At 43.1% G+C, this 14079-nt stretch overlaps 2 protein-coding genes across 3 annotated transcripts; one reads left to right on the top strand and one right to left on the bottom strand.

The window, feature by feature from the left end:
* The first annotated feature begins 4008 nt into the window (after nt 1–4008).
* LOC115382195 (glycoprotein hormone beta-5-like) lies at nt 4009–6126 on the top strand. 2 transcript variants are annotated; one of them, XM_030083902.1, is made up of 3 exons: nt 4009–4268; nt 4994–5192; nt 5904–6126. In XM_030083902.1, the coding sequence occupies exons 1-3, from the start codon at nt 4261–4263 to the stop codon at nt 6090–6092; spliced, it is 396 nt and encodes a 131-aa protein (XP_029939762.1). In that variant the 5' UTR covers nt 4009–4260; the 3' UTR covers nt 6093–6126. The 2 variants fall into 2 exon arrangements, with proteins under 2 accessions (XP_029939762.1, XP_029939753.1); XM_030083893.1 differs by having other exon boundaries at nt 4994–5237.
* Nucleotides 6127–7502: 1376 nt separating this feature from the next.
* On the bottom strand, nt 7503–8109 carry gpha2 (glycoprotein hormone subunit alpha 2). The gene is made up of 3 exons (XM_030088436.1): nt 7986–8109; nt 7723–7907; nt 7503–7638 (listed from the first exon to the last, which is right to left on the bottom strand). Exons 1-3 carry the CDS (start codon nt 8107–8109, stop codon nt 7534–7536), a joined length of 414 nt encoding a protein of 137 aa, XP_029944296.1. The 3' UTR covers nt 7503–7533.
* Between the last annotated feature and the right edge of the window lie 5970 nt (nt 8110–14079).

The raw sequence follows: 14079 nt of genomic DNA, 5'->3' as shown, positions 1-14079 counted from the left end.
GTCAGGACTCTACTGTGGCTGGCCTGCTTCGAACCAGTCTCTAAATAACTGATAAAATATCTTTTTTGGTGCAACGAAAACTTGTGAAACATTTAACCAGTGGAGTCACTGAGTCTGTACTGTGGCCTCATATTTATCTTTTGGTCTGAGAAGCTTATTTCATGTGTGGATAGCACAAAACACTACTAAACGGAAGAAGCAATTTCACACAAATTTCCCAAAACTATTTACGCACAGCCCCCACACACACACACACACACACACACACAGCTGCAGGTACACATTTACTGTAAATATCAGATATCAGAGGAAAGAGCTACAGTGCATCCAGGTCAAGCAAAGGTCACAAACGCCAACACCTGATTGACACACACACACACACACACACACTCACACACACACACACACACACACCTCTCCCTGTCTGCCGGGTTCCACCAAAGGACGAGCCTCAAGTCCCTTAAGGTTAAATAACCACTGATGAAGATGATGATACTGATATAAAGTACAATAATGTTCCTTCTTCTTACTTGTTACTCTACTACTACTCTACTCTAAGTACTACTGATGATGATGATAATGTTTTTATATATATACATATGTCTCTGGATATTTCTGTAGTGTATTATGGGAGAAACACTAGTGTAGCAGAAACCACGAAGGGGAAGCTCCACTCAAATTCTGAATTCACATCCCACATTAAATGTACGAGGCCATAATGTGAGTGCTGAAATTCAGCAGAATTCCCCTTTAACGGACCTCCGAGCGGCGAGGAACGAACCGGATTGGTGGTGGCTGTCTTTCTTCTATTTTGAGAAGTTTTGGTAAAAAACAAACACCCATATTCGAACACGGTAAATATTTTTAACGCTACCTTAATTTGAGTACATCAGTTTTTATTTCAAAACCAAAAGTCATGTGGTGTCTTCGTTATGGCCGACAGTTGAAAATATGCATTGTAACCATTCATTGCCTTTATTTCTTTCTTGCACTCTACTGCCACCTATTGTTGATCAGTATAATGACATGAGCTCCACAGGGTACTTTTTTTTTATTGCTGCATGAATTAATGTCGGCTGCGTTTTTGAGCCCTGAAACATATTTAAAAAAAATAAGCGATTGATCCAAAAGAGTTCGCGAGCTTGAATTGAATAAGCTCCCCAAAAGAAAACCACCACCATTCCCGTCTTCAGTCCCGAACGCCGGAGCGTCTGTCGGCTCAGCAGACCTGATGCTGCTAGATGGTTACCATGACGACGATAACTCTTTTTTTTTTCTTCTTCTTCTTCGGTGTGAACCAACAAAAATCTGTTTATTCTTGTCTGATCATTACAATAGAGTGATGAGGATAGAGAGGAGGGCGAAAAAAAAACTGAAAAAAAAAATATTTTAGCAATATTTTCATTCTTTCAGGATAATCTGTGTGTTTTTAGGGGGTGAAACAGGAGGTGGGCGTCACACACAAACGTTTACCTCCCACTCTTGTTTTTAACTCCCGTTGCGTCCTTGATATTCACATTGTCTTAAAGGTACCTTTTGTGTAAATTTATTTGATGAGAAATGATTTTTTTGCTTTGTAATTATGTTGTTTATTTTCTTGGTTTTTGTATGATCCTGTTCATTTTGTGGAAAATCTGATACTGATGCTATTTATTTTCTATTCGATCAGGAAATGTAACCTTATTTGAAGACGACGGTCAGGTTGTGTATGCGTGTGTACGTGTGTGTGTGTGTGTGTGTGTGTGTGTGTGAGAGAGAGAGAGAGCGAGGCAGAGTGTGTGAATGGGTGTGCTGGTGTGTATCCAGTGAGTGAATCAGTGAGTGGGAGATGTGTGTAGACAGAGCGACGGAGCAGGAGAGAAAACACTGATCTCTCCGCTTGTCGTTCTCTCTCTCTCTCTCTCCTTCTCTCCTTCCCGAGGGACTTGGTCTGAATCCGAATGTATCGTGAAACAAACTGATTGTTTTTTTTGACGCTTTGAGACGCAGAGCTACCTGTCAGCTGCTTTGTAACCAAACATTCAACAACCCCTTCAGACCTGTTACCAGTTATTCATGCCACACACTCCGGAACGTGCCTGAATCAACAAAGTCTGGGAAACTTAGTTCATTCAAACGCTCTCAGGTCAGCCGGTAGCAGACGAAGCATTTCTCACACACACTTCGGAGTTCCTTTCAGGACGTTATTGATCCAGTATCAAAGATTTCAAAGAACCAATCAGCTGTAATTTATGAATATTTCTTCATTTTAATTCCTAGTAGCGGTTCATAGTTTCAAAGTCATGTTGCTTTATTTCTTTCAAATGAGAAACGACCTTAAAGTGTTTCAGAGTGGCGTCTCGATTTGGTTTTTCAATCGAATGTGGAAAGTAGAAACTGTGTGGTTCAGTCTGGTGCTGTACCCCAAGACAAATCACCAACAATGCAAATAACAACAAGAAAAATAAATCACCTTCAACATCTTATTCATCTTTGTTTTATCTGAACTCACGACCACTTTGTTGATTCATGCACACAACACTCAAAAACACAACCGAAAAGAGCCTAAACTTGACCTCACTGTCATAAAACTGTTTACCTTTCGTTTTTTTCGGCTAGTTTACCCACAAACCCTGTCGATTGTTATTGTCAGTCGGTCGGCCGACTGGAGGGGGTGAAAACGGAACCCCGGCTCCCACTGTTCCAGAAATATCTATTGGTTCGTGAAAACATTCCCAAAATTCTTGTCGTTGTAGAACCGCTCCAGAACGGGAAGCGAGAGAGGAGAGAGTGTTTGACAGCAGCCATCTTGTCCTGTTTTCGCCGGCCGTCGCCCGCCGCCTCTTGCCGCCACATTCACCAGGCTTTAACTCAGAGGCGGCGGTGTGAGGGAGCTACATGAAAACAGCCTGCAAAAGTGAAAAATAAAAAGAGGAGGAGGAAGACGGAGGGAAAGAAAAGACATAGATACGGTAGAATGGCAATAAGTCAGAGCATCAAAGTGCGAAAAATAATGTTACCGAAACCTACAACTGCATTACGTAGCAATTTCACTGAATTTCTAGATTTGCACTGTCTGCCCAATGGTCTGTGTTTGTTGTGTTGAAGAAAAAAAAAAAAAATCTTAGAGAAGATGATAAAGTCGATGCAGAAGACAAAGAAGATGTATATTTTGGGGACCAACACAGCGGTGGGGGGGGTTTGAATGTAGAGAGGCTTACTACTGTACGTAACATTACAGGGGGGTGTAGAATGGAGAAAAAAAACTATGTGCTAAAAATGAAACTTCACTTGGAGAAAACACTCACTGTGTCAGTGTTGTTTTTTTTTGTGTCCCTGGTTTGTTCTCTAAGATTTGAAATCATCAACTTTATATTTACACTATATATACTATTTACCGAAAGCCGGCAGCCTGAGAAGTGGAAAAGGTCTGACTTTTGAGAGGGAAAAATCCATGTGAGTCCAGTTTCAGACAGTTTCATGATGCTAATATGAGATTTTACTGAGCTTCATAAGATCTGCACACAAATACCCTGGAATAAACAAACCTGATCAGAACTTGAGCTTAAAATATTCTACCTGTTTTCTACCATATGAGCTTCTCTGATCTCAGCGTGCTTCAACATACGTTTATTTATCTTCAGTAATCAGACTACAAAGTGGAGTTAGTAGAAGTGAGAGTTATTTAGTTTGGTTTGAAAAAAGAACAGGCACTGCCAGTGCCATGCCGCCTCAGGCAATAAAGCTCTCCGTATGTGATAGCAGATGAGATAATTGCAGTTAGATCAGACGTAATCTTTTTCTTCTTTTAATGTGGCTTTTAAAACACGTGCTGTCTTGTGGTTTGAAGAGCTTTAAGCACCGTACATATGATGTATGCTTGTATCCATAACAATACTCCAGAATCAGATTCCCTCTCTTTGCATCACAGGAGACCGAAAACTGCACACACACACACACACACACACACACACACACACACACACACACACACACACACACACACACACACACACACACACACACACACAGTTAAACAGCGAAAGATACAATCTGAGGTTAAGAAAACAGACAAGCATCAGTATTTTCCAGGGAGTCTCCATTATTTCTGGCTTGGGGTCTCTAATGGTATTTCATTGTAATTGCTATGATGTCATAGTGTCCGTCCGCCCTTAATGGCCTTCTAAAAACAACAACAAGCCCGGATTGCTCCCATTCACTGGATGGTCCCGGCAGGAAGACACCACAGTCCAGCTGCTCACATCTTCACCAGATCTTCACATGAAAAGGTGAGGCTTTTTTTTTTTAAGAGATTTTTTTTTTGAGGAGCATGTGGAGGAGTGTGTGTGCCAGAATGAAAGGAAGAAAAAAAAGAAAGAAGTCTGCCCAGGCAGAGAGCACAGACTGCATTTTATAGGACAATTACAACCTTTACAGAGAGCAGTGAAAAGTACTGTGTAGGAAAGTCTCCTACACTCACTCTTTTTAAAGTATTTGTGTGTTTAAATGTGCATGAAACTCTTTAAAAAACAAACTTTGAACTAATTCCACAAATTTTGATCTATTTATGCAGACTAGTCATGCACTGTTAAGCAAGTGACTTTTGGAAAACTGTTTTTGACACCAGTTCACTTCAGGAAAAGATTTGCTTAAAAAAAAAAAAGAAAAGAAAAGAAACTTCTCCAATTCAGTATCTATCTATTTAGTGCTCTGAAACCATCATTGCATCCTGCAGTTTCTAAATAACCCACTAGAGGGAGTAGTGAGTCATGCTATGAGTTATACTGGTTACAATGATGCCTTCTGTTTCATATTATCATTTTACCACCAGAGTAAAAACATTTATTTCTGTTAAAGGTTAAAGGTGTTTTAGTGTGTTTATGGAACTACAATGCAAGAATAGATGCCTTTCCTATTTATTTATCTGTTATTGTAGTTCTGTAATCCTCATTTCATGAGTAAGAGTAAATTTCATTGATGCCTGACAAACTCTCTCTGTGTCCGTCTTACCCAGCATGCACCTCCACCCTCTCCCTCTCTCCTTGCTCGTCCTGGCTGCAGGGGCGGCCATGGTGTGCGCGGCCCTGACCACAACGCTGCACGATTTCCGAGGCTGCGCGGTGCGAGAGTTCACCTTCGTGGCCCAGAAGCCCGGCTGCAAGGGGCTGCGCGTCACCACCGAGGCCTGCTGGGGGCGCTGCCACACCTGGGAGGTAACCCCACGCCAACCCAACACACTCCAATCGAAGCCGCTGCTGGTACTTGTCCAAAACTAACTTATCAAACTGACTGTCAAGACACGCCGACGGGCAACACGAGGAGCGCACGTCCAAAACGGTCCCCACAGTGTTAGCAAAAACCCACGTGCGCTGCACACACACACACACACACACACACACACACACACACACACACACACACACACACAATAAAGCATGGGAGCATTATCCTTCGCAGGAGTCCCACCCTGTTCTGTAGCTATTTTTGACCGGTTCCATGGAGCTGGAGCAGTGAAATACCGGATAAATGATTAATGAGCCAGGACCGGGTCCAAACCATAAGAAAGCCGATGACCCGCTCCTTTCTCTGGCTCGGGAGGCATTGTCGTAAGACGTGCTCAAATCCCTCCAAGCAGGGAGGGGTGCTGATCTTTAACTGAACTTTCTGTTTTATTTTTTAATTTTTTTTTTTTTTTTTTCCAGTTTCAGACACTCAGCTTGCATTTCTGGAAAACCAACTTTCGGAGTCCAGAATGCCACATGGCGTCAACTGGCAACTGACTTTTAGCATTATCTCATTGATTAGCATCTCCCTGTTTATGTAATCCCAAGATTGATTTTTCTTCTTCGTTTTCACCCGTGATCTGAGTGTTTGTCTGTGTTGTTAAAGTTTCGCTGCCTCACTGCTGCGTTTGACCCCTGCAGAGACCCGTGCCGGATCCGCCGTACATCCAGCGCCACCACCGCGTGTGCACGTACAGCCGAACCCGCCACGTGACTGTCCGCCTGCCGGGCTGCCAGCCCCACGTTTCCCCTCTCTACCACTACCCCATGGCTCTGCACTGCCACTGCGCCGTCTGCTCCACGCAGGACACCGAGTGTGAAACCTTCTGACCGACAGCAGGGTGTGGCTTCAAGTGTTCTTACCCGCATGCGCGATGATCAGTACTATTAATTTGGAGGACTGAAAAACATTGATTTGCTTTAAAATGTGTTGCTGTGTTTTCACAAATAAAATACATTTACAAAAGGTTCTGAAATGACGGGTTCAGTTCATTTGTTTTGCACATTGACTCACTTGATTCTGCAGAAACCGCATGTATAACAATACTTTCTGTTGCAAAAGATACAGTGAAATGTCAGATTTGGATCTGGCTGGTTTTGGCCCGCCTGCCTTATGTTTGACACCCCTGTTATATCATATACTATATTTAACTATATATCCTTCCATCCATGTTTAATACACTTTATCCAGCTGAGGTCTCACAGCATGAAGTCAGAGTTCACATCTAATCCCAAACATATGTTACGTCTAATGTTAAGTTCGCTGCTTTTCTAACGACTGGAGGAGCTGATCGCTAAGTGACAGCACCTGCAGGAGGTGGGCGGAGCCTATAAAACGCCCACCGCCATGTTCGTTCTCCCTCTTCATCCTGTAGCAACACTTTTTTGTTTGCTCCAACTTGTTTTAGCATTTTGTGCGGTTTGTTAAAGAAATAATTGAACCTGCAGAAACATTTCCTAAAACGTTGAGTCAGTTCACCACAGCGCTCATACAGACAAACATGCACGGAAATAAAGAGTCCACAGAGGTTAAAGTTGCAGAATAGTTATTTTTTTATTGACATACAATTTTCCCCAAAACTATACAGTGCATTTTTTTTTTTTAATTTTTCATTTAATCAATATCTCTGACATTCTCAGGCTTCATCAATAGATATTATTTACAAGATGACTTTCAGTTCAGATTCATAAATATAAATAGATTTTGTACATTCTTTGGTCTCTTATGTGTGACTAGTGGTTATTGCAAAGAATGAAGCTCTGGACATTAAAGGTTTGTGTTTCAACCGAGCCGAGTGAGAAAAATAAATACGTGTAAAGACATGTTGTCACGCTTGTTGTTCATCATCATCATCATCATTTTGAAACCCGTTGTTTTTGCTGTAGAGAGTTTGAATTTTGTGAATCTTACCAAGCAGAAGGTTCGTTTTATTTGTTGTGTGTGTGACAAACTGAATGTTTTCTCCATCATTATACTCAGTGTATCAGTCAAGTTTTTTTTTTTTTTTCTTGAAAAAGCTCCCTCACCCCACATTTCACATGAGAAACACACAACCACACAGAAACACACTCTCACGCACACATTCACGCAGCAGATCTGTGACGGCTGAGCTAGATTCTAGGTTTTTTGGTATTTATTTGAGAGAAATCGTGCTTTTGACTGGAGGCCAAGCTGAAGACGTTCTTCTGCATCCTGAAGCAAGTCAATGTGGACAGAAAAAGAGAAAGCTACTGCTCAGTCGTTCATCAAACATCTGTAACTCAGTTGGTGTCAGTAGCGGGATTTGCGGCACATGTCGCAGCGGCACGCCTTGGCTGTCAGGATCTCTATTTCGTCGTGGTGGCGGCCTCGAGGACAGTCTAGCCGGACCTTCACCTGAAGGGGGAACGACACGGTGAACGCTCCATCAAACGAGACGTGGCGGTGAGTCGAGCTCCCCCTCTCCGTCCCACAACTCACCTTGGCGTCCTTGCTGATGGTGCAGCATCGCGAGGCGGAGGTGATGTTGTGGGTGAAGTTGGAGGCCACCAGGACCGAGTACCTGGACGGGAAGGCGCTGGACTCGCAGTAGCCCACGCAGGCGTACACCAGGTGGGTGCCTTTGCAGGTGCCGCGGCGGTCGCTGCGGATCGTCACGTTGAAGGCTGGAGGAGGAGAACAGGTTCAGGTGAATCGGACGTTTTTTTTTCTTGGAGACGGACGGTTTTTGCGGTGGAACTCACGGTAGAGGTGGCACCCGGGCGTGAGGCCGTCATAGCTCCAGCCGGTGGGAAGAGCGAAGAGCAGCAGCATGGACATCAGTGGCAGGGCCAGCAGGCAGAGGTTGGTGGTCATGCACGCCGACATCTGGACGGTTTGAAGAGAAGGTCAAGCGAGATGTTGTAATGGTGTGGAAAAGTGGAAGATGTAACGTCTTTATGTGTTTTTTGTTTTAATCCAAGGCAAGTCGGGGCTTTTAATAAAATCATAGAAAACATCTGGGGAGCCGTTTCAGCCCCGGCCTGATGTATTACAATGGTCCCGAGATGATTGATAAACTGAGGAGCAAACACTTCGACACAAAAAAAAAATGATTGCTTTTCAGACTTTTCTTACATCATTACTTTGTCTCTTGTAAAAGTTCTGGAGGGTTCGACCTCCTAAAAGCTGAGCAGGCATCATTTGGCTTTAATGTAAAAGCCATCGCGGCGGTTTCAGCCACCGAAAATAGATTTTCATTCCATTTCTGAGCTGAACATTTTCTGGATCATCTCACGTTGAACTTTCCCCTTGAAAAGAAACCCCACCGCAGCGACCCCCACCACCCCCCACCCCCACCCGCACCCCCTCCTCCGAGGTGATTTCCCATCCTGCACGTCTGCCTGCCTGCCTGCCCGTGTGTCACTCGGTTGAGTAACAGCCAGTGAATGATGGATAAAAACAATAACTCTCTCTATCTTCTCCAGCTGCCTCATTTAACAGCTACCTGCTGACACACGTACGTGCACAGCTTCGGCTCAGGCCGACACGTAGGAAACACACACACACACACACACTCGGCTGCAGAGGACAGCACCTTAACACCGAAAAATGCACATCGTATGTCAACAACAAGGGTCCATGGATGCCCACGTTGTAACCTACCCCACCGCCCCCCCACCTTCATGCCCACCCATCCACTCCCACACTTGTGTAAACAGTACGCTCATGTTTTCCTGTGAATTCGGTGCTCCCGACCCCTGCCCTCTAAATTGGTGGCTCTTTCCAGCGCCGCTTCCCCGCAGCTCGGGCTCGCTGGGAATCGCCAGCGCCGTGGCCTGTGATGGAAAGGCCCCAGGGACGCCATTAAAGCCGCCGGTATTACCAAATTAACGGGTCCGGATTGTGCGTGCGTGTATGTTTGTGAAGCCATTAACCCCTGTGTCAGGTGTCGGGGTGACGGGGCTCTTTCCCTCCGACGAGGGGTTTCCACGCCTGGAGCTTTACTGTGTCTTTGAGGGAAAGTGGTCAAATGTTACACCCTGCTTTGCTGGAGGATGGTGGGAGGACCACCAGCACAGGCAACGCAGCTCACCGAAAACAAAGTAACAGTGTTCCTTTTTTTTTTTCTTCTTTCAATTCTTTTGTAAAGTAGAGAACAGAACCAATGAAAAATGTTAATGTTTAATCACGGATGATGCATGAATACGGGGGGAAAAAAAAGAAGTGTGAGAATCTTTCCTGGGCAAAATCTCACATTTTGAGGGTTTTTATTGAAAAATATTTAGAAATAAGAGTTGATTCTAACAATTTGCAAAGGATTATGACTTATCTACAACCTATATGAAAAATGTATTTGATCCTCCCTGAAGATATTTCTGATAATATGATGTGACAAGACTTGTTTCCTCATTCGTCTCACAAATATTGAGATTAAATAACTGTCAGGGAAAAGTATTACAAGCACTGATTAAAAATCAGTCTGTATTATCCATTATTAAAACAATTTAAAAAAAAAAAATCTTAATTTTATCAAACAAAATACAGATTTGATATTTCAAGTGAATTCCACAAAAACTTTACAAAACAAAACTTTTTCCCCACTGCATGTAAATTGCAAACTGATATTATATTATGCAGCCATATTACCAAAAAACACATCATTTAACCAGAATCTGAGTGCCAAAATATGAATTTCAAGAAAAACCTTGTGGAACTTTGCAAGTTTGGTATTAATCCAACATGTGCAAAGAAGAAAGTCAGTAAGAATCACCCAACATTTCACTGATGCCCTGCATGATGCTCTGAAGTTTGTGGTGCTCATAAAAAGAGGAGGGATGACTTACCTGAAGACGTTGAAGCTGAGAGTCCTCGGCTGCAGAGCAGGTGTGTCTTGTGACAGGTGTGTGTGTATGTGTGTGTGTGTGTGTGAGTGTGATGAGCTTCATACAGGGATATAAGCAACACAGGTAAGAGCAAAGGCACTTATAGCCTTGGACACACCCACAATTAGACGAGTGTGTGCGTGTGTGTGTGTGTGTGTGTGTGTGTGTGTGTGTGTGTGTGTGTGTGTGTGTGTGTGTGTGTATTTGTTGATATCCTCCTTTCTTCGTCTTCCTCTCTTTCTCCTCTTCTTTCTACCTGCACAACTCAATACTAAAAATCCTCTGAAAGGTTGACGGGAAGCTTCTTGCCTAAGTATCTTTCTCCTGGGGGGGGGTGTCGCCATCTCTCCTTCCCTCCTCATCCTCATCCTCACACTCCCCCGCTTTCAAAAGCCTTCAGGGGTCCGCTGCTGTGACACACAGGAAAACCGGAGAGGTTTTCCATCAACACACCCGCCACAACAGTAAGAACACACACACTCACGTCTCGAGTTCGCATGTATGCATAGACGGGCACACACACACACACGAAAAAAATACTGCAGGCCTCGGCTGCCAGTTGATTCACACACATGAACTCATAAACTGAGCTGAAGTGGAGACCTCACACTCACACACACACACACACACACACACACACACACACACGCACAGTCTCGTATTTCTATCCTTGTGGGGACCTTCCATTGACTCCCATTCATGTCTAGCCCCTAACCCTGACCCTTACCCTAACCCTAACCCACACCACAACAAAGCCTAACCCTAAAGAAATGTTTTTGCACTTTTACTTTTTTCAGTAACAACAACATGGTCAAGAAAACACTGTTTCTCCTACTTAGGACCGGAAAAAGGTCCCCACAAGGCACGTCGTTTCACGTTTTGCTATCCATGTGGGGACATTTGGCCCCGACAAGGATAGAAATACGAGAACACACACACACACACACACACACACACACACATCCACTGAAAGCAGGGCTGGGTTTTCCATCTGTGGCTGCAGGAGGAAGGACAGGGTCGGGTCACAAGATATTGTGGCTTTGGGTCAGCTGTGTGTGTGTGTGTGTGTGTGTGTGTGTGTGTGTGTGTGTGTGTGTGTGTGTGTGTGTGTCTGGTACATGGTAGGTATATTGTGGAGAACGATGACTGTCTCTGCTTCTCTTCTTTCCTTGTCTTGAACTGAAAAAAAAAGCGAGCTTAGCAACCACACTCACCAAACTGCAGCGGCTAAAGACATTTTTCAGCAGACTGGAAGATGATCAGTTGGATTCGTAGCATCAGTGTCTGGACACGTCTGTGACATGTCAAAAAGGTCACAAGCAGCCAGACCATCGCTCCAGCAATGGTTGTTCTTGGTTCTCTCTTGGTGGGTTTCTGCAAGAGATTGAATTTAAGGATGAGGGAACAAATGTCTTTCTTGCTGGACCAGCAACTTCCATCATCATCATCATCATCGAGAGAGAGAGGAGAGGGGGGTCACTATTTAAAGTTCCCCTGCTAAGATTACATCAATAGTTTTGGTTTTTCTGTCATTTTTAAAGTCTCCTGAGAGGATATCGGGTTCGTTTTAGCATCAAGGCATTCGAAACCCACTGAAATGCTAAATCCATCCATCCAACTTTTATGCTGCTTTATTAAAACCAGGATCACGGAGCACAGAGGAAGATCTGAGCGCTGAGGGCTTCAAACACCCTGGACAGATCACCAGCCCATCACAGGACTAATAACATATACACAAGCACACATATGTGCAGCTTATACCAGTTCATCCCTACTGCATGGTTTTGGACTGTGGGGAGGAAACTAGACCACTGGAAGAAACTCCTGGGAAGAACATGCAAACTCCGCACAGAAACCCTCCTCAAACAGAACCGTCACACAGTGAGACAAACCTACTGATACACAAATAAAAGATGCTGACTCGTGCAGTTGTCCTCTCTTTTTTAATTCTAACTTATAAAATCTGCAATGTATTGTTTTGACAAGAACCTGGCAATAATATTGTTGAAAAAGTATTGATCTAATTTGGTACCATTATAATGTTAATTCAGTATCATGCCTGTTGGAGCACATACAGGAAATTAAACAAAGAAATACCGTATTTAAAATTGATGAAGGTAACAAAAAAAGATCAAATTGTCACTTATTAAAGCAGATGTACAATGATAATGTATAAAATGCTGAAACAGTAAAAGTCAGTGGTAATATTTTATAGAAACTCAGTGACATACACATCTCCTATATACTTTTCTGTTTTCTATAAGTAGTGACATGTGTGATTTTTGTTATAATTCATCATTCCATCAAATTCAGTCATTACCCTCCTAAACTAATGTATTTTTTTAAGTTTGTCAAAAAATAGAAAATTACATTTTTTAGAGTAAATGATATTAAATCTCAAAAGTGATAAAGAATGTGTTTAAATAAACACGGTGGAAATTCTGGTTCTTGAAGGAAAATTTTTCAATGATTGAATATTTGATTGGCACATTATGATTGAATAAAATGATAATCTTATATGGTGAGGGACATAGGGATCAATATTATACTAAATCATCTGAATTGATGAAATAAATAACATTGTGGTAATATATCATTGCGCTTGTGGTGAGTTTATCTCAGAGCAAAAAACTGTCAAGTGCAAACCGTAGTGTATTTATCACCGATTCAAGACGGGCACACACACACACACACACACACACACACACACACACACACACGCGCACACACCTAAAGAAAATACAATTATCATCTTATGGCCCCTCTACCCCAAACATTCCCACTCCATTTATGTCAATGGAAAACGGAATGTGTGACATCATCACCCACACCCAGACACACACACATACACACACACACACACACACACACACACACACACACACACACACACACACACACTTTCGTGCATTGACCACATGCTGTACGGATGGACGTCCGGAGTGTGTTTCTCCTGATTCCATGCCAACCAGAGAGAGAAGGTGTAAATCTGAATGGGCTGCAGCGCGTCGTCAGGAGGGAAATGTGAATGAACTTAGCTGAGACATACACACGCTCACACACATACACACACACACACACACACACACACACATTACTCTGGTGTGAGTCAGTGGATGACTGATGTTTGTATCGCCGCGTGGCCCCATCGTTTTCAGCTGCCATGGAAACCGTGGCGTCTTGAATGACTATAATATCATTAATGTGTCCGCTTCCACTTCTGCCCTGTTATTTTAATCTGTGTGGGTGTTGAAGTGTGTGTGTCGACGACAGTGGATCACGTATGTGGCTGCCCGTATATAAACGTATGGTGTGTATGCGTGTGCACCACAGTTGGTGCAGTTGTGTGTGGCTGTTATTGTTAGTTTCTATGTGTGTGTTTGTGTGTGTCTCACAGGATATTGTGTATGTGGTCAAAATGTGTAAGTAGATGTGAGTGTAAGATAAATTACGTGTGTTATTGTGGGCGCAGCGACAATGTGAGGAGAGGATTAGACAAAGTTTTCCTGTTTCTAAGACGATGTTTGAGTCAAGTTGACCCATTTACCCCCGTGAAGAAACACATGTCTGCTCGCAACGACACGTGTCCTTTAACGATATGGACGTAGTCTCGGTTTTCTTTTAGATTCTCACATTGCAAAGAGTGGGTAACAGCTGTAAACGTTGATATGCTCAGGACACACACACACACACTCACAGACACACACACACCAAACACTTAACTAATTCAGATTGACAGGAGGAAAGTGGAGTTTCCACAAGGTGATCATCTCCTGTGAAGCGTAATGTGTGAGCACACACACACACACACAAAGAAATGTGAGTTTAAATCATAACTCGAGCTCCGTCTAATGAAGAATTAAGTTAAAAAAAATTACATTGCATAAGTAAATAAAAGAAAGTATCTGAAATAAACTTAAACCCAGATAAATCTCCACCTGTGCTTGTGTGGAATGAGCATTCGGACAGATTC

The sequence above is a fragment of the Salarias fasciatus genome, chromosome 3, assembly GCF_902148845.1.
Source record: "Salarias fasciatus chromosome 3, fSalaFa1.1, whole genome shotgun sequence".
Classification (NCBI taxonomy): Eukaryota; Metazoa; Chordata; class Actinopteri; order Blenniiformes; family Blenniidae; genus Salarias; species Salarias fasciatus.
The sequence above is the reverse complement of the archived record's forward strand: the minus strand, read 5'-3'. Positions and strand labels throughout refer to the sequence as shown.

What these genes read in the sequence shown, in the direction of transcription:
- LOC115382195 (XM_030083893.1), top strand. An exon ending in TCCAATCGAAGCCGCTGCTG is followed by an intron (nt 5,238 to 5,903) that starts GTACTTGTCCAA and finishes TGACCCCTGCAG; the next exon opens with AGACCCGTGCCGGATCCGCC.
- gpha2 (XM_030088436.1), bottom strand. Translation starts at nt 8,109, where the DNA reads ATGTCGGCGTGCATGACCACCAACCTCTGCCTGCTGGCCCTGCCACTG. An exon ending in GCCCGGGTGCCACCTCTACC is followed by an intron (nt 7,908 to 7,985) that starts GTGAGTTCCACC and finishes CTCCTCCTCCAG; the next exon opens with CCTTCAACGTGACGATCCGC. An exon ending in CCATCAGCAAGGACGCCAAG is followed by an intron (nt 7,639 to 7,722) that starts GTGAGTTGTGGG and finishes TTCCCCCTTCAG; the next exon opens with GTGAAGGTCCGGCTAGACTG.